Here is a 14,565-nt window from a genome sequence, read left to right as displayed (position 1 = left end):
GCAAATGAAGAATGATGGTTACAGGCACTGGCACTCTACACACACACACACACACACACACACACACACACACACACACACATTAAAAGTGGGTAAAACATGAGCCAAAAAAAAAAAACCTCAAAACAAAAAACAAAACAACAACAAAAAAACATCACCACCACCAACAAACGGCAAAAGTCCCATTTCATTAATGAAATGTAGCCAGAGATACCAGGATCTATAATGAGAAAATTCTTGTTTCAAGTTCAAGAAAAAGGAACTCCTGGAAATCGCTCTGCCTGTGCCCATTCTCAGGAACGTGCCTTGGCCCTCTCTGGGGAACTTCAGTAACAGAGAACTTCCTCCTCTTAAGCCTTTAAATCTATCCCATTCCGGGGAGGTGGGGGTAGAGAGTTGCCAGATTTAGCAAACAAAACGCAAGGAAGCCCAGTACATTTGAATTTCAGATAAACAACAAATAATGTATTTTATCTGGCACCCTTGGGTTCAGCAGTCACCTCTCCCCTTCACCAGGACATCAGAACTCTGGTCTGATCTCAGCCACTAGCTGTGTGGCCTTTGAGTTAGTCCACACTTGGGGAGCCTGGCTTTCTCATAAAAGTGTGGGATTCAGTGACTGCAAGGTCTCTGCCAGGTTGCGGGGTCTGTGATCCGATGTTCTCAGGAAACTCCTCCCACATAGCTCTTTTTATTATTTCATTACAGAATGACACCTGAATGTGTTCTTACAAAAGATTCAAACAATGGAGAAGTATACAAAACAAAACTTCATGAAGCTGCTCACCACCTGTGCACTTCCTTCCTCAGAGGTAATCACCTTCAACCAGATGGATGGGCATCTTTGTGGTCCTTTCTACGTATGTGGTACTAGATTTGGGCACATGCCCTTTTATATAAAGGTAAATAGGATCATTCTCTGACCCAACTTGTGGGGATTCCAATTCAGGGTCTCCCAGGAATCCGTATTCACAGAAATCTTCCCAGGAGGTTCTCATGTCCAGCCAGTTTTGGGAACCTCTGCTACTGGGAATGCAGCCCTCTGTCTTTTGCCACAAGCAAACAGTGCTACCTGTAAAGCCAGACCCTCCTTTTGGCTGCTAGAGAGTGCCATGCCTGCTCATGGTAGGCAGGAAACAGAAATCCAGGCCTGCGGCCTCCGCCCTGACACTGAGGGGTGGACTCCACTGGTCCTGCAGTAGACGCACTCCTGTCCGTGCTTGGCATGGGGATCACTTTCCTGGCTTGTCTACCTGCACAGCTGACTACTTGACTGACTTCTAGTGGTGGCAGCCTGGGACCCCTCGGTCATATGAAAGATTAATGTCTGCCAGGCTACCTCGACTCCAACCAACCCCTCTGTCCAGCCTCTTCTGACCTACCCCAGCCTTGGCTCCCTAAAATCTGGCATGAAGTCAGGGCTTAGTCTAGCAGTGACACCTCCCAGCTTAGCCCTCTCCCTTCTTTCCTATCTCCATCTTGGCCAACCACCCGACACCAGCTCACTCTCAGGCTCGTCAGTTGCAGCATAACAAGCTGAGCTTTCTGCTCACGTGAATATGCGCCAGAGACAAAGTCCTCACTGAGCGCTTAGACTTGTCCAAGCCAGAGGCCACCCTGCAGACCCCTCTACGGGTGAGGACAATACACTCTCAGCTGAGACCCTCCCATCTGGCTCCTCGTCACTTCTGCCTCTCTCTCCAGCTCCACCACGGCGGCCATTGCTGGGCTGAATGAGTCCCAGTGTCTACTCCCGAGACACTGGAGCCATCGGTCCTCTGGGCAAGGCTAACCTCCCCTGTCATCCATGAGAGATCTCTCTGGGGTGAACTAACCTTTCTGGTTATACCACCTGCCCACTGTGTCTCACTCAAAGCTCCAAGCTAACTTTGCATGGGTGAGTTCATGCTGTATTCATCTCACAAAAACAATACACGCTCATCACAGAAAAAGTGGAAAATATAGCTAAACCAAGAACAACAGAACACATTTAAAAAATACTCTATCACCCTGAAATTATTTATGTATATTTATAATTTCACTTGAGATTTGTATTGCAGGCCACAAAGTGGTGTCTTCTAGTTAACTCAGCCTGTACGCGTGTTTTAAGTCATTTTGCTTTGAATAATTTTGGACAGGATATTTGGTGTTCAGTTCACCACACTCCCCCCACCCCTCCTTATTTTATTACACAAATCCCATCTCCTTCATTTACATGTTATCCTTGAAGCCATCTACATTTGCAACACCTGCATTATATATATATGTGTGTGTATATATGTATTTAATACGTAAATGTATTTTTTAATTAAAATGCAATCCCACTGCTTATTCTAGTTTTGTCACATATTTTTTGTGTGTAATGGTGTACCATGAACACCTTTCCGTATCAGTAGTCAACTCCAACTTCATTTTTAATGGCTGGGAAGTTTTCCATTGAAAAGATGGATCATAATTTATTCAGCCAAACTCTACTGTTGAACATTGAAATTGTTTGCAATTTTTCCTGCTTCAGTGAACATCCCTGTAGTTAGAGCTTTGCACACTTCCTTAATTAGTTCCCTAGGATGAATTCCAAAAAGTGGAATTGCTGGGTCAAAGGGTATTTGCAGTTTTAAAGGCTTTTAACTTGTGTGGCCAAATGGAGTGCTCCGAGTTTTACAATGACAGAGGCCCTTGAGAGTTTCCTGTGACCGCTGTCAAGGTGGACCTTCCAGACATTAACAGCATCCTGGGGAACATCCCATCACTCCCCTCTTAACGGTGTCTAAAGTCAACTTACCCAAAAGGGGAGCTTTTCTCCAGTAACCATCTCGGACTTCCACGTAATCGTACCAGCACAGCCGGCTTTTAAACAAATCCATGGATGTGAAGTTTAAGACGATCTGCAAAGAATTACCATAAAGTGAGTTTTGGCAGCAAAGCCTGAGGAGTTTGGGAAGATATATCTTGCATTCCTGTGTTCTCACGTTACCCTTTAGCATGCAGAACTCTCAGACCGCAGTAGGAGTGTTGTCTCAAAAGCACGCTCACAGGAAATCTAAGGACATTAAATAATAAACCTTAAGCAGGATGGGGAGTAAACAGAAGGAGGTGGGTCCTTCGGTTCTGTCTGGGGAATTACTTGAGCTTTTGAAGTCACTAGGTGGTTTACAGAAAGCAAGATGCATTAAAAAGACTGGCCAGGGCACATGGAGACTAAGGATTTGGAAGGAGGTAAGGGGTCAGCGAAGTTCAGAGATACAAGAAGATCTTATAACATCATCAATCATTCCAAAGGGTCTGGGGTTAGCCCGAGTGCATCTGAACATCTCTGTGATCAACCTCCCCTCAGCCATGACCTCACTGTCCTGAGGTGTGGTGTGTCTAAAGACCTTCCTACAGTTAGTCCATTCATTCATTCACTCCACCATTGTTTGTTGACCCCCTTCTGAGTGCCAGCCTGTGCTGGCCAATTGAGATAGAAAGATCAATAAGACAGGGTCCTCTGCCTTTGGGGAGCCCAGGGAAGAGGGGAAAGGCAGATGGGCCAAACCAATGGGAACACTATGGTATAAACACTGAAAAGAGAGGGATTGTCATGATGAGCATCTTGGCAGCCCTGTCTGGACATCCCTGAGGTCAGGTATCGGATGCTCCCATGGCCAAACAGGTGATTACTTAGTAGGGGGAAGGGGAGGGCTGGGTAGCCCCATGGACTGGGCCTCAGCACACAGGTGCTGTACCCATGAACTGGCTCTGGTCCCCTCGCAGCTCGCCAGCCTGGGGTTTCCCTGGCAGATGGCCCAGAGCAGAGTTCAGATTTTCCCTGGCCTTTCACCCCCATGCAAGCTCCACTAAAGCAGGTGCCTGTGGCTCCTCCCACTGTCCTGAGGCACAGTGGCTTGTCTGGCCCAGGCTCACCTTTCCTCATGCCCCACATACCTCTGCTCCACCACGTCTCCACTCTTCCTGATCTCCAGCCCTGCCCCAGCCCCTGCGCCCCTGACTCTATTCCTTTTCCAATCCCGGGGAACCTTGCTCTCAGCAGTTCCTCTCTCTCCAGCGTCTCCACTCACTGCCCCTCCACTAGCCACTTCTTTTTTTTTTTTTTTGAGACGGAGTCTCGCTCTGTCGCCCAGGCTGGAGTGCAGTGGCCGGATCTCAGCTCACTGCAAGCTCCACCTCTGGGGTTTACGCCATTCTCCTGCCTCAGCCTCCCGAGTAGCTGGGACTACAGGCGCCCGCCACCTCGCCCGGCTAGTTTTTTTTTTTTTGTATTTTTTTTAGTAGAGACGGGGTTTCACCGTGTTAGCCAGGATGGTCTCCACCTCCTGACCTTGTGATCCGCCCATCTAGCCTCCCAAAGTGCTGGGATTACAGGCTTGAGCCACCACGCCCGGCCAACTTCTTTATATTCAAACAGCCCCAGGGGCCCTCTAGCTTTAAGTAAACTCTTAGGCTGGAAGGCTTCCTCAAAGGTTCCCATTCCCTCCCCACCAAATCTAAAGGACTGTTATTTGTCCTTGTGTCCCATGACCCTTCTGCCCAGAGCTTATCCTTTCTGGTTTCCACCACACTGGCCTATCTTCTCCCCACTGCTCTTGCTCCTCTGCCGTTCCCGCTCCCCACTAGGTGAGAGCACCTCCAAACAAAGCATTTCCTTTCTAGCCTCCTCCACTGTAGGAGACGCCACTGCCCCGATGGCCAAGGAGCCAAGCTTTGGTATTATCTTTCCTTCATCCTGACTGTTGATCCCTCATGTCTGTTCAGCATCCATGCTGTAGCTCTTTTTCTTTTAAGATATCCGCATCCCTCCCCTCCAACCCCATCTCGCTCCCCCTGCCTCACCCCCTCCTGGATTGCTCCCACACGATTCCTGGACTCCTCCCTGCTGTGGCCCCATTTGTTCTACACACTAGGGCTTCTAGATCAATCTTCCACTCATATCTCATGTTTACCAGACTCCTCCCAATCTTCCACTCATATATCATGTTGATCAAACCCCTCAGGAAACCTCAGTGGCTCCCGTGTCCCCATCTCATAAATTAAATTCTGCTTACTTTCCACGCCCCCAGAGCCTATCCTGTGCAACCTATTTCCCAGTGTTCCCTGATAGTCCCATGTCAGAGAAACCCTCCCCAGGCCTGCTCAAGTGTCCCCCTCCTCGAGCCTGGGTCTGATTGCCCTGATGAACATGATAGATCTTTGCCTCTTTGGAATGCCCCACCCTCTGTCTTATAATGATTCTAGAGCTGGTGTCTTTAGATCTGCCTAGATCTGGATTTGCTTCTCAGCTCCATCTACTAGCTCTGGAGTCTTGGGGAAATACTTGTTCTCTAGTTTCCTCATCTGTGGCACAACACGCACATCACTGTGCTGTTGAGGGGACTGTGCGAGAAACCATATGTACAGTGTATATTGCTATGCCTGGCACGTCATAGGCACTCGACAAATAGCAACTTAAAATACCAGGCAGGCCACACTGAGTGTACACTTAGCATACCACAACTAACACTAACCACACCTCGCAGGCTGCCCCTCTTGATTAGTGTTGAGTGCCCGTCCCTTCCCTTGGCCCCATCCCAATGTTTCGTCTCAGGACAAATCACGTCTTCCACAAAGCCCTGTGATCTCCTAGGAAATGAAGAGTCAGTGCCAGGAAAAAAACAGTTCCGTTCACCTTCTGTCATGTGTGTGTGTGTGTGCACGCGTGCATGCATGCATGTGTGTGTGCGCATATGCATGTGTGTGCGCACTTGTGTGTACGTGTGTGCGACACTGTCACTCCTCTTTCAAACTAGACTGTGTTTTTCAACACTACTTGCACATTAGAATCACCTTTGAAGCTTTAAAAAAAGCTCTTACCAAGCAAACACCCTTCCTTCCATTAAATCAGATTCCCTGGGAGTTGGGGGAGGGGGACCCAAAATAAACACTAAGTCTCTCAAAGACAGGGGTGTGCCTTAGATTTCTGTCCTATCCCACACCGTGCTCATATTCAGGTGGTAGAGCTTAGTAACACCTGTAGGCTGGTTTGCACAATAATTCTTTAGCCTTTGCTTTTTTAAAATTACAGAAAGGAAATGTTAGTACAACTTCCTTGGTAACACATTCATGATCTGAATGAATGGGATAATTATTCAGGCTAATTACTTTAAGTATGTTAGTGAACCATAAAGACCATAGGGGAAAGAGGTGGGGAACAAGAGGTGATACTCAAATCAATCAAGTTTGCTAATTACTAGCAGCTCTAGGGAAGGCTGGGTAAAGCAGAAATGGAAATAATTGGTGCAGAAATTTCAATGATGTATATTCTCTGTCCCCAGTTAGCACTAATAATTAAGGCTTGATGAAGTTTACACAGTTCAAACATATCACACACTCTCTGCTGTGCAGGGCAATTCAATAATTTGGAAATTATCAGACCTCTTCCTCTTCCCCCTTTCTGCCTCCCTCCTGTTAGCCTCCAGCAAGCACATAGTTTTCACATCTACCTAAGGCAGACAGGTCTGGGGTCTCAGACACAAGATGACAGCCATACTTAATGTCTTAGATGCTTAGAGCCAAAGGAAGTATGCATACATGTGTGCGCACACATGTGCATTCATGTATGTGTATAAATGCATGTTCAAATGTCTATCTACTAGCCTGGCCCCTTTGTGTAATAATATAAGATGATGGTCAAGCATTCAGGCTCTTAGAGTCCAGTTGCCTGGGTTCAAATCCCAACTCTGCAACAAACTTAGAAGCCTTGGGCAAGTCTAATTCCTTACCTGTAAATAAGTATGGCAACAGCACCTATTTCACGAAGTCGATGTGAGGACTAAATTAGATGATCCACATGATATGCTAAGGATAGTATCTAGTCCACAGAAAATGCTCACAATGGTTCCTAGCCATTTGTCTCTAGTTAGCACACTATGCTTAACTTGACATTTAGATGGACATTTTAAAAAGTTATGAATTAGAAATACCTGAAGGTTGGCTACAGGTGCCTGAAAAATTCCATCACACCCCACTGCCACCCCTAGCTGCAGGTTTTTCACTCAGCCCCTCATCCGTCTACACATCCATTCAACAAATACTTATCATGTGACCAGTCTGTGCCACAGACTGTGTGGAGTGCCGGGGCCCTGGGGGTGAACCATCTCCAACCTTAAAAAGCTTAAGATTTGGAAGTGGGACAGATAAACCAGTAGTAACAATACCATGAGACATGCTACAACAGGTACGATTGTAGACAGCTCTGGGGACACTGGGGGTATCCCCTAACCTAGACCTAGGGAACAGAGTTTCTCCAAGATAGTTGTATCTAGTCTGAGACAACTTGAAGAACACTCAGATTTGTAGAGATATGTAGCAAAAAGATAAACTTTGGAGTGCAAAACCTCAGTTCTCAGTTCCTAGTTCTGTAACTTACCTTGACTTTTGGCACTTTCCTTAATGTTCAAGCCTCAAATTCCTCATCCATATAATGGATACAAGAGTATGTGCCATGCAGTAGGGTTGAAAACATCCCACCCTTAGACCAGAGTGAAAGAGATCCTTGCCCTGGGTTCAGCTCTAGGGGGCCATGGAATCTTTAAGACCAAAGGAATGTGTCCACCCAGGGCTTGCCTAGCTCCTACGCCACACTCCAGGAACCCAGGAATTCCCTGTCCTCACAGCTCTGAGCCCACTGCCAGGACATGCAAGGGTCTCTTCCCTGGATCCATCTTCTTGAGTGTAGACTACACGCCTGGCCAGTCCATCCCACTGGAGGGGCAGCCAAGGAGTGGCTGTTTGCAAAAGAGGAGTGGAAGATGCCTAGGGAAGTGGACTGGGTTGTCAACAGGGATGTTCTTTAAGCCCAAATAGTGAGACGGAGGTTGGAGGGAAGAAAAGACAGCTGTGGGCTTCCCGTGTCACCATCTTCCAGAGCAGCAATCCGAGGTGTCACAGAATTCTAAATTCCAGGATATTATAATAGTGTATTTATTAAAGTTGGGGGGAACTGTGAGCTTGATTTACAACTAAGCGGATATTTAGTACATGCCAGCCTTCATTTGTATGGGTGAGACTGGTTGAGAAGTCCAGAAATAATGCACGTAGAGCAAGCAGCACCATGCCTAGCACACGGTGGGTGCTCATAACAAAACAGCTGTTATTTTTACTATTAACAATAAGAATTCCTCCCACCTCACCCAACTCAAGGAGTGCCATCCCATTTGCCAAGGGAGTTTCCCACCTACCTTTTCCCCTGGGGTGACTGAGATCCTCCAGACGCAGTGGGAGTAAGATGGGTACCCATTTGGGAAACCAGGTGCAGAAAAGTTTCCCGTTGTGTCCTGCAGGGTCTCCCCACATGCTGCACAAGCAAAATCACAACTGTGATGTGGCATATGCACCTCTCCCCGCCCAAGCAGCTCCCACACAGGGCAGCAGAGCAAACATACCCCTTTACCAGCCAAAGCCCTCGGAACAGGTTGGTGAGAGTGTAGCAAGCAGATTGACGCTTTCTGGCTAACAAAAGCACAAGTAGGATCTGGGAGCCAAAAAGGAATGCCCAGGAATTTCTTCTGAGGCTCTCAGGACTGAGCATGGCCTAGAGCTCATGAATCTCAGCTCTCTGGCCAGCTGTGTGGCTTGGGCAAGTTTCCTAGACTTGCTGGACCTTAGTTTTCTTATTTGTAAAATGGTCAGGACCTACCTGAGAGGGCTAGTGAAATTGTGTGCATTATATGAAATGGATCAGCTCAGTGCTTGGAACACAGTGAGTGCTTCATATATAATAGACATTATTATTGCTAATAATAATATCGGTGGCAGAGAGAACATGAAAGTGCAAGTAGGGGCCAGGCACGGTGGCTCACACCTGTAATCTCAGCACTTTGGGAGGCCAAGGTGGGTGGATTATTTGAGGTCAGGAGTTCGAGACCAGCCTGACCAACATGGTGAAATCCCATCTCTACTAAAAAAAGAAAAATTAGTTGGGTGGTAGTGGTGTGCACCTGTAATCCCAGCTACTTGGGAGGTTGAGGCAGGAGAATCGCTTGAGCTTTGGAGGCAGAGATTGCAGTGTGCTAAGATTGCACCACTGCACTCCAGTCTGGGTGACAGAGTGAGACCCTGTCTCAAAAAAAAAAAAAAAAAAAAAAAAAAAAAAAAAAGGAAAAGAAAAGAAAGAAAGTGCAAGTAGGTAAGACAAAAAGAAAAAAATGCTTTGAAACTTATTTCAGTTGTTAGTTTAAATCTTTCCTCTTCTTTTTCTGCTACTCACTTCTGAAAGAACTATCAAGCAGTCAAGAAAACAAAAAAATGCAGGGGCACAGGGAGCTGGAATCTTCTATAGCAGGCTATTCTGCCCTTGAATGTTTCAGGGTTGGTTATGAGTCTAGAACCTAGTCTTTATGTACGTGAAAAGTATTTCCCCTAATTTGTCCTCACAAAAGAAGGGTACCTGTATGAATCTTTGGAAACTACAGGTTTTGCATTTCTCTAATGCCTGGGGATTCAGACTCCAAAGACAAAGACACTGGTTTGCTGAGACCCCCTCCTCTTACGTGGCCAACCCTAACATGTGGAGATCCAGCATCCTTAGGCATCTTTTCCTTACATGCAGTTCAACCTCTGCATGGCGACTGACTGAGCTTTCAGTTACTACTCGGAACTACTGGAAGCTCCATATTTTTTGGAGCTGCAGGAAGAGATATGTGGAGAACCGCCCATTATCGGCCTCAGGAAATCCTGGATGTCGGGGCTTCAATATCACATTACTGAACAACTGCCAGGCATCATGAGGATTACGCCTGGCAGTCAACACCCCCCAAGGGTTCCATGGAAATTATCTTAGAATAATCATAAACATTCTGCAAGAACAAATACATTACTGTGTGGCTCCACGGTATTTTGCTGCAAATCATTTTGGGAAGTAAGCAGCATAAATATTATAACTGAATAAATACAATGGCATTTCCCAGGGAATGCTGTAAGGTTTCCCGTTCAATTCAGCAAGGTTATATGATATGTGTGTCCTGCATTTCAGCCCTAACATGCCCCCAGATGACTAATAGCTGGATGGACATATTTTCTAGAGTTTCTTGAGGAAGCAAGCCCCACACAGCACTTTGCATGCCCTGGGGTCCTGCTTAGTAAGGTAATGTGACAGCTCAGATTTTCTAAGATGGTCCTCACTTCAAATACTTCATCTCATGATCAAACTCTGTGTCTGGTTTGAAAGTCTGGGAAAGGCTATTGGTAATGGAACTTCCTTCTATCCTTCTAAAACCACTGAAATGGATTCTCACCCATCAGTGGTAAAAACTCAGCTGCCACAACCAATGCTTTATGTTGAGGCTCAAGAGCTGAAAGGGGTCTAGAAGAACTCAGACGGTGTGTGTATGATGATGATGCCAAGGGGATGGAAGACAAACGGGACAAATCCAAGGGGAAGGAACGCTTCCAAATGGGCCAGGGAACAGGCATTTGCTCCAATCCCCGTGTATTGTCCCATCTTCAATGGCAGACTCCTGGCCACTGACCAGCACCTTGGATGGCCGGGAAAGCCCCAAGACCAAAGCAACAAGCTCATTAATAGCACTGAGACTCCCTCCACCTTGTAGCATTTGGGAAACTGACCCCCATACTCCCAAAAGCATTCTCCCTCACTCTTTGTCTTCCTGCAAAATTCTGCTTGGTTCTTGTTTTTCCAAACCCACATCCCCTAGTTCCACAGAAAGGAGAGGTGCTCTTACTGTTATGGGGCACACACTGCAGTGTGCCCCTATTTACTGTTGTTCTGTTATGCCTTCTTCCCCTTCTGGACACAAAGGCTTTGCCAGAGAAGTCTGAAGCCTCTCATGAAATTGCCTATGAACTCTAAGACCTATTATTCTCTTCACTGCCTGCCACCATGTCACCATACATTTCGCCTTTCTATACTGCCTAGCACCTCCTACCAGAAGGACACCAGAAATAATTAAAGCTGCCAAGGAATAGTCCCTTTAGGTCCCCCAAGTTGTTTTCCCAGCACAGAGACTGTGCTTTGGAGATGCTAGGGAGGTGCTGGCAGTCCCCTCGGCTCATAGTTACCTGGGCATTTGTACAGCTTCCGGGCTTGAGCTATGTCTCCCTGACTGAGCCGCACGCGCTGGCCAATGGTTGGCCTGACGCCATTGTCATCTCGACGGGGGAGGATGGTGTCCAAGAAAACTCCTCTACAAGAAGGAAAAAAAGGGAGAGAGAAAGAAAAGTCAAGGCCATCAGTCTGTCCGTGCTGGGATTTCCGGGCTTTATTCCCTTGCCCACAACCCCATCAACATTCCTGCCTCCGGGCCTGCCTGTCCCGGGCTGGCATGACTGAAGAGGTTTCCTTCGCTCGTGCTGGCAATTTCACATTCCATCTCATCAGCTGCCTACTTGCTTTCCAGTGGGAAGATGACTCTGCCAAGTGTAAAAATATGCCCTAGTGCAGTAGCCCAGGGGCTTCCTTAGGAATGTGTCCTGAGCATTTCCATGAAGCCCCGACAGGTCCAGGCCCCAGAGCCACCCTGCTGCACAACTGCAGGGAGCTCCACTCAGAGAGACCGCGGCGTGAGTGGCGCCCCCTGCAGCTGTGCATTAGGAAGTACTGTGTGTAGTTAAGTCCTGGAGCCACCCCGGGAGAGCTTGGGAACTGGTCCAGTGTGAGACTCTCAGGGGCTGGTCAGCAAGTGCAGGTTGGTGAATGAGTGGTCAGAGTTTGGAGGCCCTGCTGGTAAGAGGGAAATCAGATGGAAAATGAGATAAAGGCAGAGAACAAGAAGTAGTGAAAAGAGCCCTGGACTAGACATTTCTACACTAGGCCTGTGTGTGCTTGGACAAGATCATTCCCCTCTCTGAGCCTCTCTAAGCATCAGTTTACCCTACTAAACAATAAGAAATTTGCTGAGATGGTCATGGCAGTCCCTTTTATCTCTAACATTTATTCTACTCCTACTTGACTGAAATCTAAAATGACAGCTTCATTTCTAAACTAGACAAGTGGAAACCAGGTTGCCAGCTGAGTGCTGGCCCTGTTGTAGGCATGGTTTACACCCCGCCTGCTGCCTTGTCTGCTGCAAGCTCTGAGCCTCCTCCTCTGCTTCCAGACCTGGGGCCTCTCCTGGATGTTAGGCCTGTCCTTGAATCCACGCCTCCTCCAGTCACCACCTTGTTTTTTTTCTTCCCTTCTTAACCAAGTTTCTAGAAAGTATTGTCTCCATTCCCCGAGTACTCGACTCTCTTTCACTCCTCAGTCCAACGATGATCTGACCCCATCAGCAACTGTCACCACTCGTCTGCCAGTGGACACCTTCCAATCTCTGTCTGCCCTCTCTCCAGCACTGGGACCTCCGATGCCCCCTCCCTCCTCACTGTCTTCTCCCTGGGTGCAGGCCACAGCTCTCTCTGAGCAGTGAGACAAGAACCACTTCTGCTTCCCCTTCAATGATGTCCCTTGGGTTTCTGCCCTCTCCCTCTGTCCTCTCTCTCCATGTTCCATCTACTCCTATGGCTTTTAACCAACATCTGCAGCCTCACAGCTAATCCTCTGTTTCCAGCCCAGGATGCTCTGCTGAGCCCCAGATGCCTCGTAACACCTCCCCTGGGCTGTCCTATGGGCCTCTTATATCCAACATGCTCAAAACCAAATTTATCACAGTTCCATCCTTCTGCTCACTCCATGATCCTCGTCTTCTGAGCCAGAATCTGAGGGCATTCTCAGCTCCTCCCTTTCCCTCATACTCTCCTACCAAACCAGGAGCCAGGTCCTGTCCACTATACCTTTTTTCCACCCCTGGAACTCATACCCTCCGCCTTGTTCCCAGACTATTGCCATAGCTCAAGTGATCAATATCCCCTTCCTGAACTCTTTACAGTAGCTTCTTAACTGGCCTCCCTCCCTGTAGACTCAGCCACTTCTACTCTACTGCTCCCCTTGGCCACAATGCTGCAATGGAATCATCCCAAAATGCAAGGGGAAGCACGTGCCTTCTTCGCTTAGAACCCTTCACCAACTTCCAGTCACCACTCGGATCTCTAGGCTGTTTGCTCACTGACTTCTGCCTTCCTCTCCAGCCTGACTCGTTAATCCCATAACCAAAATAATACTCAACAAGAATAAAGCATATGTCATTATTTTAAGCAACACTAAGCTCCTTGTAGGCCCCAAATATGTCCTCGCACATACTATCCGCTCCCTAGGCTGCCCATGCCCTCTATTTTTTTGTCTACTTGTAAACTCCTATTCATTCTCCAAAACCCCATCAGATGTCTTTCTCTATTAAAAGACTTCCCCAAGCCTTTTCTACTCCCCCCATCTGGAGTTTATCATTCCCTGCTCTAGGTCTTAATCATTTGTGTAGTCTCTTCTTATCATACTGTATTCTTTTTTAAGGAGTGGTGGTATTCGTCTTCCTTGCTAAAAGTAAGTTCCTCAAGCAGAGAGACTGGGTGTTTTATCTCTGTCCTTAGAAACTAGAGCACAGCAGGCCTCAAAAAACGCTTCTTGAATTAAATTATGCAACCAGGATAAAGCACTGTCTTTTAAAAACTTTGCAAAATAGTTATTTACATTCCAAATGGAAGCGAAAATGTACATGTCACCTAGCTATTAGCTGTGCATGCTCGTGCTCTCTCTCTTTCTCTCTCTGTCTCTTTTAAGCACTGTTTCTATTTCCCTAAATTCTGTAACACGTTGGAAAATAACTATTATTCCTGGTTCTTCCTGGTTACATCACTTTGTTATCTTTTTGTTTTTGTGTAGACTTTTCTTTTTTTTCCTAAAGCAGATTTTAAGCTCACTTTCCAATCTTAGCCTGTGGGAGTCTAGATCATCTGCTGATTTCCTTTTCAGCATCTCCGTACCCAATATGTAACCCTTGACCTGTCTTTCTCTAGTGCCCATAGCCTCATCTCTGGGTCTGGACTCCTGTAGAGAAAGTTTAGTGGAATCCGTGGCCTCACTCACTGACTTTACTACATTTTAAACCACAAGTGTTGACTCCGCGGAAAATCCTAAATTCAATCATCAGCTACTCCAGAAACAGCCACTTCTGCCCTAATGAAAGGTGTGTCCTTTTGTAATTATTTTCTTGGTTCCCTTGCAGAAAGGAATTCTGCAGCACAAACATAAGGATCACTACAGTCTCTAAGCACCCCACGCTACCTGGCCACATCACGTAGATGACTTCTCCAGTGGGCCTGGTGCATAGAGGCCATGTTCTTGCACTTACTCATCGTTCATAGGACTTTCCGATGTGCCAGGCCCTGCACTGGGCCCTTTCCCTGCACCACCTCATTTCATCTTCATAACACCCTAGGAGTCAGGTGCCATTATCACAAGAGCTCTCACTCTACAGGGGAGAAGACTGAGCCTGCAGAGCTTAAGTGACTTTCCCAGGGCACAGAGCTGGTCATGGAGAGGCGGGCCTGGAGCTCACCTCTGGGAATCCTCCTCCTTCCAACCAGTGTTTCCTGCTGCCCAAGGAACAGTAGGCCTTACGATGCATTAAATTATAGAGCTAAGAACATTGCAGACTTCAAAAACCAAAACATCAGGAACAACATTGGCTCACACTCAGACCG

General features: G+C 47.1%; 1 protein-coding gene across 1 annotated transcript in view; it reads right to left on the bottom strand.

Annotated features, from left to right (window-relative positions):
* Positions 1-14,565, bottom strand: part of TLL2 (tolloid like 2) — a 148,646-nt gene that overhangs the window by 34,685 nt on the left and 99,396 nt on the right. Inside the window, exons 8-10 of the mRNA XM_010389582.2 lie at positions 11,053-11,177; positions 8,214-8,329; positions 2,783-2,885 (exon numbers count right to left, since the gene is read on the bottom strand). Coding sequence (XP_010387884.2) covers positions 2,783-2,885; positions 8,214-8,329; positions 11,053-11,177 — 344 coding nt within the window. The remainder of the gene's footprint in view (positions 1-2,782; positions 2,886-8,213; positions 8,330-11,052; positions 11,178-14,565) is intronic.

This window comes from Rhinopithecus roxellana, chromosome 11 (genome assembly GCF_007565055.1).
Source record: "Rhinopithecus roxellana isolate Shanxi Qingling chromosome 11, ASM756505v1, whole genome shotgun sequence".
In the NCBI taxonomy this organism is placed as follows: Eukaryota; Metazoa; Chordata; class Mammalia; order Primates; family Cercopithecidae; genus Rhinopithecus; species Rhinopithecus roxellana.
This window is presented reverse-complemented; position numbering and strand designations above follow the sequence as displayed.